The sequence below is a fragment of the Zonotrichia albicollis genome, chromosome 2 (genome assembly GCF_047830755.1).
Source record: "Zonotrichia albicollis isolate bZonAlb1 chromosome 2, bZonAlb1.hap1, whole genome shotgun sequence".
Taxonomy (NCBI): domain Eukaryota; kingdom Metazoa; phylum Chordata; class Aves; order Passeriformes; family Passerellidae; genus Zonotrichia; species Zonotrichia albicollis.
Genome location: NC_133820.1, coordinates 47183913 through 47199563, shown reverse-complemented (window position 1 = coordinate 47199563; position 15651 = coordinate 47183913). Strand labels below are relative to the sequence as shown.

At 38.8% G+C, this 15651-nt stretch overlaps 1 protein-coding gene across 41 annotated transcripts in view; it reads right to left on the bottom strand.

The window, feature by feature from the left end:
* DLG2 (discs large MAGUK scaffold protein 2) overlaps window positions 1–15651 on the bottom strand; it is a 993421-nt gene that overhangs the window by 68134 nt on the left and 909636 nt on the right. For all 41 annotated transcript variants that reach the window (XM_074535042.1, XM_074535043.1, XM_074535044.1 and 38 more), the window contains one exon: window positions 14187–14301. In XM_074535042.1, coding sequence (XP_074391143.1) covers window positions 14187–14301 — 115 coding nt within the window. The remainder of the gene's footprint in view (window positions 1–14186; window positions 14302–15651) is intronic.

Below are 15651 nucleotides of genomic sequence, written 5' to 3'. Positions count from 1 at the left end.
CAGCTAATCATCTTGAATAAAGTTTCAATTATTCTTGTAATTGGGTTTTTAGATTATTATTTAGATATTTAGATTATTAGATTATTATTTAGATTTTCTTAATCTAAATAAGATTCTTAATCTTATTTAGATTAAGAAGAAAAAAAATTCACAGAAATACAGAATCTTTAAGACTCAGCCTACCATGACTATTTAAAAATATTTATATTTTCATACAAGCACTTTTCCACTAAATGACTTCTGTTGCTACTTCGCTCTTCCTCGAACAGTCTGCATAGCTGATTTTTAAAAATTTCCTTTAGCCCATGTAGTCTTATTACCACAGGTAAAGCACAACATGGAAAACATATCCAGTGTTTCACTCTGAGTGAATGTTTTAAATGTTGCAAAGTTGCTGGTATAAAGATCAAGATCACTCAGAGAAAATCTTACTGAAGTATTTGACCTAAATGTAAGCAGGTCTACTTTCTATCAGTACTCTAAGAAAACATAAATTTTGTTTTCCTGAACCTCACTTGTGTATGTAGTCTTTTTAGTATGTAATAGACACAATTAAAAGAAATTTTCCCTTTCTGCTGACTGAAAAGAAAGACTAAGTCCTTGACTTAGAAAGCTACAGCTCTGCAGAGAGGTAGCAGCACTGAAAACACCAGATTTATTTCTTTTGTTCTGTCTCTAAGCAGAAATGGACAGAAGGCCAGGTACATAAAATGCTTTCAAAGGAATTGATTAGTGATGTGTTTTAAATGACAACTTTCTCATGAATTTTTGTTCCAGGATCTTAATAATAGGTATGAAGTCAGAGGGGGAGAGAGACTGGATCATCCTTTTCTTAGACCTTTTGAGGTTTTCATGTTTATGACACATCGTAAGTATAACCAGATCCTCAGTCATATTGTCCTGAAACTGAAGAATTAGACATATTCTTATGATCCCATTAAAAAAACTTCCATTTGGGCTGCAATATAAAAAAGAAAAACAACTTCTTTTCACACGTTGAATTCAGAAATTTCAGATAAAATTTGATGTCAGATTCTTCAGAGTTTCGTGACTTAAGTAATCTGAGATGACTTATTCAAGATCTGTTTATCTCCAATAACTGCAATTGGGTGTCCTACAATGAACAAACAGCTCCAGCATCACCCAGTATCTCTCTAACCATATAGCTGTATATCTTTAGTCCTAAATCAAGGCAGAATCTGAGCTGCTCAGTTCCAGAATGATACCACTTATCTTCCTGGATAAAGAACTCAGGATGGAAAATTCTTTGTGTGCTTTTAATAGGCAAAGATCTTCTAAGCAGTAAATTTGAGTAAAATTCTTGCTAGCACTAAGATTTTTGTCTGAGCTACTGCAGTTTGTGACTCCTCAGTTCACTCCATGTTAGCACCGGTTATACTGAATGCAGGTGGGGTTTACTGATTTTGTAGAGGACATAATTATTATGTAATGCTTAATAAATAAATTTAGAGAATTTCCAATATTTCATACACTTATATCTGCTCTTTTAAAAGACAACAAAATTCCCTTGCAAATTGATGTCCCCAGTTGCTCTGGAGTATATTTAGAACTCAAGGCAAGTAGATAAATGAATGCAAATTTTGTGAAACATGCTGGGGTAGGTAGTGCACTTTCATAGATGGAAGACCAAAAGTACAACTGCAGCAGCTTAATACTTCATAAAATTTTCTAAAAAAGCAGCACTGAAATCTCAGTAAAACTGAAGTGTCCTTACCTAAAAACTCAAATGCCAACTAACAAAGTAGGGATTTTCCTTTCCTCATCTTAATGCAAATTAGGAGCTTCTGAAGAAAGGAAATTATAGCAAGTAAGAAGTTTAGGGAAAGGAAACTTTAATCCTTCTGCACACTATCCACATTAGAAGGTAATATATTCTTATGTCTGTCCAAGCCTGATGTCTTTAAGATGGCAATACAGAGAATTAAAACTAAAGTAGCTGAAAATCCATCTACCATACAGGACTTTCATACTCTGATGAAGGGAAAATAACCCCATTTTCTACAGGCTAAATTCAGCCATGATCCTTGCATTACACTAGACAATTTTCAAGTTATTAATTCAGACAATTTGCCTATTCTTTCATACTTTCAAAGACAAAAACATCCTGTCTGTTGGTTATTTCTTTTACAATTTTTTCTCCAGACTTCTTGCAGCCAAAGCTGTTGCAATCCTCATTAAAGTCACAATTATCTGTTGAATTTTATCCAAATTTTTCAATTGTTTTTGATATTCTTGAAGGAAACCTACAGGTAAGTATTTCTAAATGAATGACTATCTGCTGGCGGTGTCTGCAGAGTGACAAAGGCAGATAAATGGATCACTGAGGACATTTAAAAGAAAACCCGATATTTCTAATCTGTTCTGTTTAAACATATTCTGAATTTTAGCATCAAGCAATAATACAAAATAACGTAAACTACAATCCTGAAATCATCAATTAAAAGAAGATTATTTCATTAACACAGTAGCAATAATAAAAGATCATCCTTTTGGCCTGTGTGAAAAGACAGCTTATCATTCAGATATTGAAAGAAATTATCAGGCGTTTGATGAATGAGGTCAGATTTACAGGAAAGAAAGTTATTTACCACTAAACTCACTCAGTTCCCTATCTGTTTTGCATGGGAGTTAATAATCTGTGGTTATAGAATCTGCAGGAGGAGATGTGGTGAGCTGTGGACTACAAATTGAGCCATCAACTTCTTGCAGTAAGCACTAGATTTGGCCAGATAGTAAGCCCAACACAGAAATTGATAGGAAGTGTCCCATGGTCCACTGCTATTAATTAATATTTTGCTTTTCTTATTGTTCTAATTAATTATTAAAGTATAAGTAGATGAAGAGATTGTCAAAGACTTACAAAGAAAATTTATGCCCAGTTCAGTTTTGCTGAAAGATCTGCTGAAGTTCACAAGGCTTTCAAGATGAATCCACATGTAAATATTAATGATTAAAGAGGAACCTGATTTTTACTCCTGGAACATCTCATGATTCTGGCTTGAAACCAGAATAAAGATTGATGAACCTAATTGCAGTCTAGTTAGGGTTAACTTAAGCAGACTGAAACCTGTGTAGATCAGATCTGAAGAAGCACCATGCACTGGAGTCATGCTGTAATTCATAACTCTAGTAGAGGCTTTAGGAACCTAGTTCTCACCTTGATAATGTTCCTGTAGCTCCTCCTCTCTGTAAAGATGACCAGGTATGAAATTAGGACCAGACACCAGTGCCATAAACAATATAATTCAATTTGCTATTAGATTAGTAACAAATGGATGCCATAAAAATGTGTCTGTAATGTCATGTCTGGATGAAATACTGGGCTGAATAACCCTGCGAGCAAATCTACTGTCCAGGACATCTCTCAGGACACAGCTTCTTCCTGTAGCAGAGCCTTCTTGTCACAATAGCTCTCCATGGATGTGGCAATGCTCTGCCAGCCAGTACAGAAAAGGAAAAATAACTTTCAGTGCTTATACTGAAAGGGCAATTGCATTTGGAATCTGCAAACCCTGTTAGAAACATTGCTTCTTCCTTGTTTCCTGCAATGCTTCTGAAAATGGTTTTGATACTGCCTAGTCTCAATCTGTTTTCAAGATGGTTTCACAGAGATACCTGTTTCCTTGTCCATAAATCTATGAAGAAACCATATATATTTTTCAAGTCTAAGCTGTATTTTTACAAGAGTAGTTTCTGAAGTATTCTCAGGAAAATGGAACATGGCAGACAAAGTCTGGCTCCTGGATAAAGATGGGAACAGCAGAAAGGACTGAAATACAGCCTTGAATCTTGAATCATCTGTAAGAGAGTGGCAAAATACTGCTTGATGGCCATTAGGCTATGCTTTCATTTTGTCATTGATCACCTATGATCCTTTTCTTTCCAAATTGTCTTGCAGTCTCTGCAGAAAGGAGTAATTACTACAGGGGGTATTTGCAGCCTCTACCTGGACTCTAAAATGTCTCAAGAACATCAAGAGGAAAAAGCCTGTCTGCAGAGATAGTGCTTTTTAAAATAAAAAGATTACAGACCTTTCCAGCTCCCAGAGTGAAATAAATATTGATACTTTCTGGAAATGGGAAGGACAGGTATTATTAGCAGCACACAAAGGTAAGAACCATTCCAACCTGACAGAACTAAAATCTGAGTGGTTAGAAATATAAGGTTATAAAAACCCCAAATCCTTCTATGTTGGTAAGTAACTTTTTCTGCCCTAATTTTTTTCCCAAAGCTTTCAGCTGCTGCCCTCTATGCCAGGACCCTTTTGAACAGCTAGAAAGATGATGCAGGAACAGAAATAGCAAAGTGTCTTTTTCTGTAAGCTTTCTTTTTCCTGCCTTTTCTGTAAGCAAGGGTTTGTATACAAGGTGATATGCTGTGCTAAACAGGTGCTTTGATAATTGCATAAGCCCAATATATTGGGTGAAGGAATGTGGTTGCCTTCATGGTCAATTAAAAAGTGTAAGTAGAATCTATGGAAAGTGGGTGAATGTTTAATTATTATAATTCCTGTTTGGCAAGGAACATCTGGCAAACTCTTCACCAGATAATTCTGACAGTCTTTGTTTATTTGCTACAGTTGTAGATTAAGCAATTAGAGTAAGGAGTTTTAAGAGAAGAATGAGCCACACATAATCAGAGTTTTCACAAGAGAGATGGAGCTGGAGACATGGCAGAATGCAGATGTGTACACACACACACACACACACACACACACATATATATAGACACACAGAGGGATATGTTAATCTCTGAAACAATTTTTTACTCCATTTGTTCTGAACATGAGGCCCATTCAGAGAGGATCAAATCCTGCTTGTCAAGACTGCTATACAAGAGAGACAGTCACAGGGTAAGCAGTGCAAGACCTGCTGGGGCTGGCACGCTAAGCCGGCTCCCCTTGGACACCAGCTTCAAGTATTGACCAGCACCACACAGGCACCACTCACAGCAGAAATATTAAAGCAGTTGCATCTAAACCAGGGTTTACTCAACAGCATGTCAATGAAGGCTGGGAGGACCTGATTAGTACTTCTTTTCCTGTTACAAGAGTGGGGTGGCAGGGAATTACTAAATTGAGCTCCTGAGGAGTTCCTTATGAGCCCCAGTTCAGGTAGGCAATTTCCCAGATCCTTCCAGGCTCACCATAGCATTATTATAGTAATTTCTATTTCTAATGAGATGTAAAAGGGTCAGCAAAGACCACTGGTCCCACTTAGCCTCACCACTTAACTTGGCTGGGCTCCCTCCTCAGAGATGAACTTTCTTGCAGTGAAACTAAAGATCCTCCTCATTTGTCTTTATTGGGAGGAACTTTGAATGCAAATTTCCACTACCTTGTTCAGCAGTGTTATGTCCTGTTTCTGTTCTCAGCTTTGTTTCAACACAGCTGATTTGGAGAGCCTATTCTATAGTGGCTTTATGACTTTTCTGTATAGGATTTCAGGTAGAAATCTATAGGGCCAAGCATCATCTTTCTCTCACACTGGCCCCTGTGCTGTGTGCAAATGCATATTTAGATTTCCAACTTTGACTGTATTTACACAAGCCTTTATTTCAATAGACTTTTGTCTCTATGTTCATGGTCTAAGCTACTGTCTTGTACTTTTCCAGTGGAGAGCTGCACAAACTGTCGGTGTCCTATTATAGCTGTTGACATGGAAACATCATAAGCAACTATTTGTTGGATAAGACTGCTATTTCACAGGGAACAGACACAGCTTAAATGCATGTTTTGCTGATTCACTTTCAGCCATTTTAAGCCACAGACAGTTTATCTTCACTTTCACATCCCCCTCCCCTTCACTGATGGATCATGTTCAGAGTTTCTGCTTAGAAATGAGGCTGAAACTGTGTCTATCTTGCTTATAAAAATTTCAAACATCCTATTCCCACATGGGGCCAAGATCTTCAACCTCATCATCTTCTGGGTTGGATATTATTCCAGCTGACACTTTCTACTCTCCGAAGCAGAAAGCAGGCAGTCCCTCTAGGGAACAGAAAAGCAAAATATATGTGCTATGAAAAGCTATTAAGGCATCTCCTAAGAAAAGGAAAAGGTGTGTTGCTTCTGTAGAGCAGACATCCTGTCAAGCACATTACCTGTTCTGGGCCATTATTTTAATAACTTATGAAACAGAACAGAATGGAAAATGGCCACAACTGAGTACTACTTATGCCTGGTGAAGTTGCTAATAGAAAAGCTGTTTCACACCAGGCATTAATAATGCTGCACTGTGAACATGATTCCCTGCCTCACCCAATTATTTAAAATACAACAACTTTTACTGAAAATACAAAGATAAGATCACTTAGGCAAGAATGGTTTTGATATTCTGCAAGCTGCTTTATAGTCTGTTTTCTGTTCTAAACTTTAGGCAGGATGTGTAATCTCAGATTTCTGGGGGCTGCGCTTGTTTCACACAAGGCTCAGTCCTTCTAGGTGCTCAGTACTGGGTACCATAGCTCATAATTTTGAACACAAAGCAGTCAATGATTTTCAAAGTGACAATCACATAGGAATAAATCTACTTTTCCCCCTTTTTGACCCAGTTGGAGATTGATACCCTTTGATAAAAGGCTTGCTGGGCTGTTGGTTCATGCTGCAGCTAATGATGCATCCACATCCCTGGGAGGGATGGGCTGAACTCATTGCACACCCGGTACCCAAGAGCAGCAGATATGATAAACATGAAGATGTGAAGGAAAGAGCTGGTGTCAGATGCAGAGATGAGACTGTTTGACTGATGTGTTTACATGTTCAGTTTTCACTCTCCATTAACTGCTTAGTCTTTGTCTGTGAAATGTTATGAAGAATTGCAAACAAACATTTTTCCTTAACTGTTCATAAGTATCAACATTGCAAAAAAGTAGTAGATGAGTAAGAAATGCAGTAAAACTGTAATAGCTTATGAGGTGGCTAAGTTTCAACTGACTATACATCAAATACATCGATTTTCACAGTCCTAGGGTATTGGTAAGACATACTGTTGTATTTACAGCATTACATTTTAGGGTGTTTTTTTAGCACTGGATTGCCATTGAACTATAAACCTGAAGGCTTTTGAATTGAGAGTAGTCCAAGATTAATAATTCTCACAAGCATCTTTCAGCTGAGAGTGGCACCAGCATTATGAGTCTTAGGACACTTTAGTTAAGGGCCTGTGAAAATTTCACAGAAATAATATAAAGAAGTGTGAAATTCTCACAGTTCCCACTGACAGTGAGAGGCTACTTTAAAAAAATCCCAACAAAATGGTTTCTCTCCAGATATTATCTGTTCTTCAATTTTTGGTTGAAATTTTTAATTTCTCATTTGCTCTGTTCTTGGCAGCAGAACGATGAACCTGGTAATTTTTGCAAATGCCTCTAAGCATATAAGCAGGTTGAATTTTGTGAGAAGATATTAGATTTGCTTTTCCAAAGACAAGAGTTGTTTCACCTTCCTTTTTAATTTTACAGATAATCACAGGTTCTGCAAGCCAGATGCTTTTGCTCTAAACATGAAATTCAATGCAATAAATAAAAACTACTGGATTTACTTCCCACTGTATATAGGTGGTTCTTGTATTCCAGCATATCCCTCATCCTCCTCAATTCCTCAGTGTTTCTGATAATTTATGAAGACCTGGGTGAACAGTTCCTCAGTGATACAGTTCAGCTCTTGAATGTCTCCCTAGAGAAAAGGTCTCTAAAGCAAGCACAGTGACCCTCCTTGCTTTGAAAAATAAAGATTTACACTCTTTCCTTGGTTCTGAATCTGAGCAGCTCTCACTGAAGCCAGGGAGAACATTTGTGCCAGAAGGATGTATAAAAGATTCTTATTTTCAGAGAAAGAACCATTAAAAAGTAGTAACTGAATACTCAGAAACTCTTACTTAACCAGGACATGTGAAATGAGTGACATTCCAACAATTCCAGTCTGAAAAGGAACTTCAAGTCCAATAAGCCATTTCATTAATTTAGTTTTTGTGTGTACCTATCTGGCCATTTTCAAACTTATCTGCATTATGCCATTTATAACAGATTTTCTGAATGCATGTTTCCATTCTGTGCTACGATTGGGACCTTTCAATTGCCCAGGAATCTGAGGTAAGTGAAAAAATTGTACAAAAATTCCATTTTCCTCCACTTACTGTTCAGTAAAGGGAATTCTAATAGTTCTATCAGGCCATTAAAGTACAGGCATGGCTATGTAAGCTATTTCCTCATTAAAAAAATAATGTATAGGTGCCAGAAATCTGGATTTGAGTGACTTTCAGTGCTGCAAAACCGGAAAGAAACTGCAGTTTGGATGCTCCCAGATGCTGGAGTCATAAATTCATCCAGCTTGATGACCATGTACTGAGCGTATACGGACCCTCAATAGTGCTAACTAAAGTGACAAATGAATTCAGAAGGAATCCTGGGTAATAAGAATACGGGCAAAAAACCAGCCCAATCAAACAAGACTGTTGGTGTTTCCAACCTATGTTGCAGAAGAATGCACAGACAACAATCAGAGGCTTCACGTTATAGCCCGTAGACCTGCATATGAGCACACAAGTGTGTTTGTGAGAGAGCAAAAGAGAAGGATTTTGAGTGTGCATGGGATTCAGGTCACACAACATGAAGTGTCTCTAATATTGATGTTTACATCTCAGCTAATCACCTGAGGCTCCTTCCACTCAACTGTGAGAAAGAGACATTTTTAGGGCATGATTCGCCTGAGCAATTTTAGATGTCTCCTTCTGGATGACATGAATTGTACTCTGAAAGTGCCAAGTGCACTCCACTGACTCAAGAGAGATACTAGGCAACTTGCTTAAGTGCAGATTTTTGCAATGTGTATGCAGATATAGCATGTAATTAACACTAAAGTACCTATTTGGATTTTCTTTTTTTATATATATATACATACTTCTTGCAAAAAAAGTATTCTCTCTCCTCCTTGTAACAAGTATTTAATCATGGCCATTTCATATCTCTCTCTGGTTTCCTCAGTACCTCCTTCTGAAAACACCAATGCAATTATCTCTTCATTATATTTCTGCTTCCAGACCTACATACCAGAGCCATACATCACCCAGTCTGATCTTATCATGTGTTCAGGTTTCACTACCAGGATATCTCCAAGAATTGCATTTCTCAGGTGGATTTCAGACTGCAGTGCAGCCAGCTGTGCAGATTCACAGGAGAATTCTGCCCATGCAGCCTTGACCCGATGTTCACTTGCCTGAGGGGTTTCACTGCCTCAAAGAAGACAGTGAGACTGAAGGTGGTTGTAACAGACATTGCATGGAACAAGTCCTGGATATCAGACTCAATCTTCACAAACTGTCTCAAAAGAATTTCAATTGTAGCTCTGAAAACTTCAAAACTGAGAATTTCTCTGATCTGTTGAAAATCAAAGTCTCACTAGAGGAAGATGTCCCTGCCCATGTCAAGGGTTTGAAAACAGATGACCTTTAAAGTGTCTTCTAACCCAGAACATCTGTGATTCTATGATATGGCAACATGCTAATATCTAAGTTCAGGAAATTTGTGTAAAGGTGTCTAGTGCCTAATGGAGAATCCATTGTGCTGAAAAATGAGAGTAAACCACCCAAAGTACCTCAGCTTTGACTTCCCTTCTGCTAAGTTGTGATGGTAAATCTCCAGATTCTTCCTCATGGCTCAATAAGAAATGAACCAGAACACACACATTTTTGACAGATAATACCACAAGTTTGTATGGCCCATATCTTTCACAGCTTTGAAATGCTTAGCAATAATTCCAGTTAGAAGAAGACAAAAATGTAGTGGACTAAGAGGCATCTTTTTGCACCACGCACATTTTTTATAAATAGTGCAACATGGACTGGAAATAAGAAGGCTGATCGAAAGCATCCTCATCTTATTGGGAAGAGCCTTGGGCTCACTTCCCACTGCAGTGCTTTTCCATGCACAGTGGAGAGGCAGCTGCAGAACCACTTCTTCCTACACTGCAGCTGGATCCAGTCCTGTCCCAGCCCTGATTTCCATCCCCACCTTTACAGCCAACTGTACCATTCTCTTTGTACTGATATATATAAAAGTAGTGCAGAAGCTGAAAGAGCTGCATTTCAGTAAACTCAACCCTTCATAGATGGCAATGATGAGGTGAAATCAGGTTTGGTCACTGACAGGACTGAACAGACTTTAAACAGAGAGAGTGAAAAGGTTGGGCAGTGCGAAGCTTTAGAGTTATTTCTGCAGTGATACACCTCCAAGGCGCCCGCTTGAGGCTTTAGACAACTGGATTTTTTAAATACAAACATTATTTCAGAAGTTGTATGGTCTGAATAAAGCTTAAATGGTGACTGTTTATGCTTAGTGTATCTCACTACTTTTCATCTGTAAATCAAAACCAGACATAAGGCAGCAGTTTTGAGTGCCAGATATTTCCCTGAAAACCTTTTTTTGCATGTGCCGTAGCAATTACTGAGGCACCCACTCTTATCCTCAGAAATCTAACACAAGTACTTTAAGCTCAGGAATAATCTAGTAAAACAACAGGAAAATTGCTTAAGCTATGCTTCCTCCAAAGTTTGGAAGTTACAGTTTCAGTGACTCCAATTCACCAAACTTTTTAAAGAACTGTACTTCTCCAATGCTTAACTCTTCAAAAGGCTGTCATGTTCCACAGCCTCTGAGTTAAATTACATGATCTGGCATTTCCTAGGAGTAGCAACAGTAACCATATATAACCTAGAAATCTGACTACTGATACGGACCAGGAAGGACAAAGCAAAGCATGTATTTATATCAAGACAAAGAAATATATAATCTTACAAGAACAGATTTTAAAACCTTGAGCTAAAAAGACAAAAAGGAAGACATGAATTTGCTTAAGACCCTGCTATGCATGTATATAGCACAATGTTTAGCTGGTGATGGGTTTGTTTATTCTCCGGGTTGATCATGAGCTGATGACTGAATTCCAATGACTTAAAAAAGATAATAGCAGATTTTTTTTTAGCCTATCATTGCAGTTAGTGAATTCAATTTAAATTCTTTCACTTTCACCACCAAACAAAGCATGAATAATAACATTTTCTATGTTTCCTATCCATACTCCCACTTTCTGTGTTTTTTTCAGTATTTCTTTTCCTCAATAGATCTAGTGACAAAGAGGTTGTGAGCTCCCAAAAGGACTAGAAATATTTCCTACTGCTCCATCTGCCCCTGGAGACTCATATTTTGCCTTTAGTGTTGTGGACTCTCTGATGACATCCCAAACAGAGATACAGGGTCTGTGATAAAAAAGCAACAGACAGTAATGAAAAAAAGAATCCAGGAAATTAATGGGAAATAATCAGAGAGACAGACAGAAAAAAAGAAAGAGAAAAAAAAATCTGAAACACCACAGTATGCAGAGATAAAACACGGTGTCAAAGAGCTACACAATTTCTCTGAACAAGTAATTCTTGATTTCCTTCCTGTGTTGTTTATACTCCTGAAGTGAGACTTTTAAATACTTTTAGCCACCTGCTTGTGGTCCTACATTCAACCCTTTAACTCTATGTTACATTTTGTCTCACTTAACTGAACATAGCTTCTTTCACATATCTCAGTGCTATGCTTTTATAGTAGGAGCTGGATGGGGAAATCACAGACTGTAAGGTAAAGAAGAAATCCCTGCATCCAACAAACCCCACATCCATTGGCATAACTGTAGCTTTACTTTTTCTCACCCTCTTTTGTTGGCTTTTCTCTGAGTAGGTAATGACACTTATTTTCAACTATTACAACCTATCTGGATCTCAATTTGTTTCTAGAATATAGCAATTTGTTTCAATTAAGCTTTCTTGTTAAAAAATAGCCATGCTTGCCATACTCAGTGAAGGACAGCAAAATCACTACATCCCAAAGAAAGGAAAACAGCAAACTTGAATCATAAACTTGGCATTACAGCTAGAGATTTACAACAACATATGGTCATTTGCCTCTAGCTCTCTTGCACATGCTGACTAAAATAATCCATTGAAACAGAAATGTCCTGAATTTTAAGAATAGAAACCAAATGCTAGATTCTAGCTTTTTACATGGGCCCTGCCTGTAATGAGTATCCATAATGAGAAAACTTTCATTTCTGAAAACAAGTACATTTCTGAGCCCACATTTATTTTTCCTGAGTGCCTAACATAGACACAACCAACCTTTGTAATTAGTGCATGTGAATTGAACTGACAGTGACAGGCACAAGGCTGCAGGTGCTACTGCACTGCAAACACGTTTTGGTAATATGTGAGATACAGAGCTTCTCAAGCACGCTGCTCAGACATGGACACAGCCAATTGTGTGGGTTTGAGAGAAAAGAGTAAACACTAACAAAAGTGACTGAGGCTTGTGTGGCTTTCTGCTTCAGAGGTTTGGGGCATTTGTTGGAACGACTGTGGAATAAAAGAACAAGTTTTGCATTTGTGGTTTGGGAAGTGCCATTTAGATAAGCAGCTAAGACATCAAAGGCTCCTGCAGCGAAGCACCAGGGCATGGCAGCTTAGTGAGACAGATCACAGCCAGAATTCATGAACTAGCAGAAAACCAGGCTCATCAGTGCACACGGAGCAATACCGTACAGAAGAGCTAGGCTAGTCCAGATGCAGCACAGATATCCCAGCTTGGCTCAGAGCACAAGTTAATAAGCCTCAGTTCTCAGCAGAGCTTCCCAGGCCAATGCTCACACAGGGGGGATCAAGCTTTGCTGCTATTCAAACTGCAGTGAGGTGTTCAGGATCCTGGTGTTAGCATTTTATCTGTACACCTCAATTAACCTGCAGTTGCTGGCTTGGGCTTCTCACACCATTACTCCCCCTATATTTGGGTTCCTGGCTTATCTCAAGAAAGGAAGCTTGGATCTATCCATCCTTACACACACAATTGTACCTTTTCATAAAATGCAAATTCAGGGAGCTGACCAAAGATCTTGACAACAAAGTCACTCTGGTCTGGAAAAAGCTTCTTCAGGTCAGAGAAAGTCAGAAATGCCTTGAAAACTTCAACACTTCTAATCTGACCTTGCCCAAGAGCAACATCACCGGTAAGAGTGATCCATCTCCCTTCAGTCATTGCTCTTTCTGACAGCAGTACCAATTAGTGCTTCATGTGGTTGTTGCCCATTAGAACAAGACCCTTCATGCTAACATTAAAGTTTTCCCTTCCTTCTCTGCCACCTTACTCCTTCAAGCTGAGAGCATAATGACAAAATGTAGAATTTAGCCTTAATTGGATCTCTGCAATGTTATCACCTGAATTAGCTCCCCTGTGAATAATTATCACTGCCTAGAGGCTGACAAATTGCTTCCCTCTACTTCATGATTGTCAGGAATTTCAAATTATATGCTGAGCATGGGGAGGATAGAGGGGACAAAGGGAAGAATGAAAATGAAAGCCTAGAGAAGCATAATTATTAAGATTATTAAAATACTTGACAGATTGCCACAGTCTCCATGAGTCCCAAAAGGGGAGAGGGACAGCAAGAATTTTGCTGGGGCAATTGGGCAACACCCAGTCTGGCAACAGACTTGTACAGGCAAGGTGAAACTACAACCACTGCTCCCAATAAGTGAAAAAGGTAATTTCTTTGTTATTCACCACCCCATTAAAGCTATGGATAGCAGCTTGTTTACCATCTCATCTGCATATTTGGTCTTGCTACGCAGATGGCAAATTTTTTGCAGCATAGACTGATAGAAGGGTAAATGTATGTGAGGGGATAGTAGCAGATTGCCATGCATTTAGAGTAGCATATAAGAGTTTGTGTTCTGTAAGGAAAAGGTTTTGGCAAAAAGCTAAAAGCTGCTCTTCCTGAGAACACTCATTCCGCATCTGGTCAAGACCTCACACAGAAACACATTCTGTCATTACTCCGCAGTATCCATCTCAGATACTGACTAAGAAATGAGCTAAGAAATGTTCATTACATAAACCCAAATCACTATAAAAGTGTAATGCTCTTTGCACATTACTTGAAATGGTCAAATAGGGCAAATAGGGCTTTTATCCAATTTTCTCATTAATGATGCTATGCTTGTAAGATGGATGTATTCCTCAATTTATTTCAAAGCAGTTCCTCAGACTTTCCCACCATACCAAACCAACAACACAAGTCAGACACAGGCAAGGTAGCTGCTGACATATTCCCAGAGACGGCTCTTCCTGCTTACCTGACATACAGTGACCTCTTCTGATTAGTCCTCAGGGAGCCAGACCCAGAACTCATGCTGTGATTCATCATCTGCTCACGCAGGTCATGGATTTTTGCCTCAAATCGAGCGTACTCTAAGGAGATAAGAAAACCCAAGAGAACAAGGATATTTTAGTTTTCTTGACCTACATAATCATTAGGGCTGCTAAATGCAAATTAACATTAAATTAATGAGTGTCAGGCATGTCTTGAAAATGGAGGTCTAATAGAACCTTGAATTAATGTACTATCTTAGGTAAATATATGCCCTTTTTATTGTGGTACCTGAACATTTCAGCACTGGCTAGGTGAGGAATCATATACCCAGACCCATGGTCCTGCAGTTTCAGGAAAGGAAAGGAAAGGAGGTTTAAGGTGTGTTAACAAATATCTTCCAGTCTGTGGAAAGGATGTTAAAAGCAGTTTTCCACTGTATCTTTCCTCCTTCCAAACAATGTGATACCTTGGTAGGGTCAGTGGGACTGAAGTTATTAACGAGTGAAACAATTATTGTAAAATCCCATCAAAATGAAGGAGATATTTCTATGTCCAATTATCCCCAAAGCAGCCGGAAAATCATTGCATGAGTAATCAGCCACCTTTTTTACACTGCTCACTGAGGCTTGGGCTCTGCTTCTTTTAAATAGGTGGATCCATTATCTCATTCTTAGGGTGGGTGACCCCAGAAACTCCAAACCTAAGCTGCATAACAATGGCACAGAACTGCTCCCTCCTCACCTTGTTCACCCCCATAGTGGGGATGAACAAGGGATCAGCTGGATCACATGGGATCAGCTGGAGCTGTATCATTGGTGAGATTCCTCTCTGACAGGACACAGCCTCATCAATGGTCCCTCCAGCTGCCATGCTTCCCTTGCTCATCGTGTGACTCAATGGACTGAGCTTTGGTTTGCAAGAAGAAAGGTTGAGATTTTGGAGACAAGCTCTAATTCCTTGAAAATGAGAACCTCCAGCAGCCCAGAGAGCCATAATTCAACCTAAACCCAGGAGATCTCCTGATGTGAGCTATAAGACTAAGCTGAGGGGGTGTACAAAATACATTTCAGTGAGTCAGTGGCACTTTAAAGAGTAAGATATTGCAGACTGATGCCAGCAGAGAGAAGATGATGTTCCCTGCACCTCAGTGTTTTATTTCACTGATGCCTTCAAAAGAAAGGTCCCATTCCCCACAGCAGGGCTAAAGCAGAACTGAAACCAGCACACAAGGTTTCCTCCCTCAAAGGATGGAGGTACATTCCACCAGATCCCACCATCTTCCAGCTCAAGCAAATAAATCTTTACAGTGCATTTATAACCCACTGCTCTGCATCTTGTTTTTTGCTTTCTGAGCTACCTGAAAATGCTGTAAGACAGCAACATTCACATTTTTCTCCTAGAACTCAGCCTTATTTTTGTTTGATCATTTGCTGTTCCTACTGGCTCAG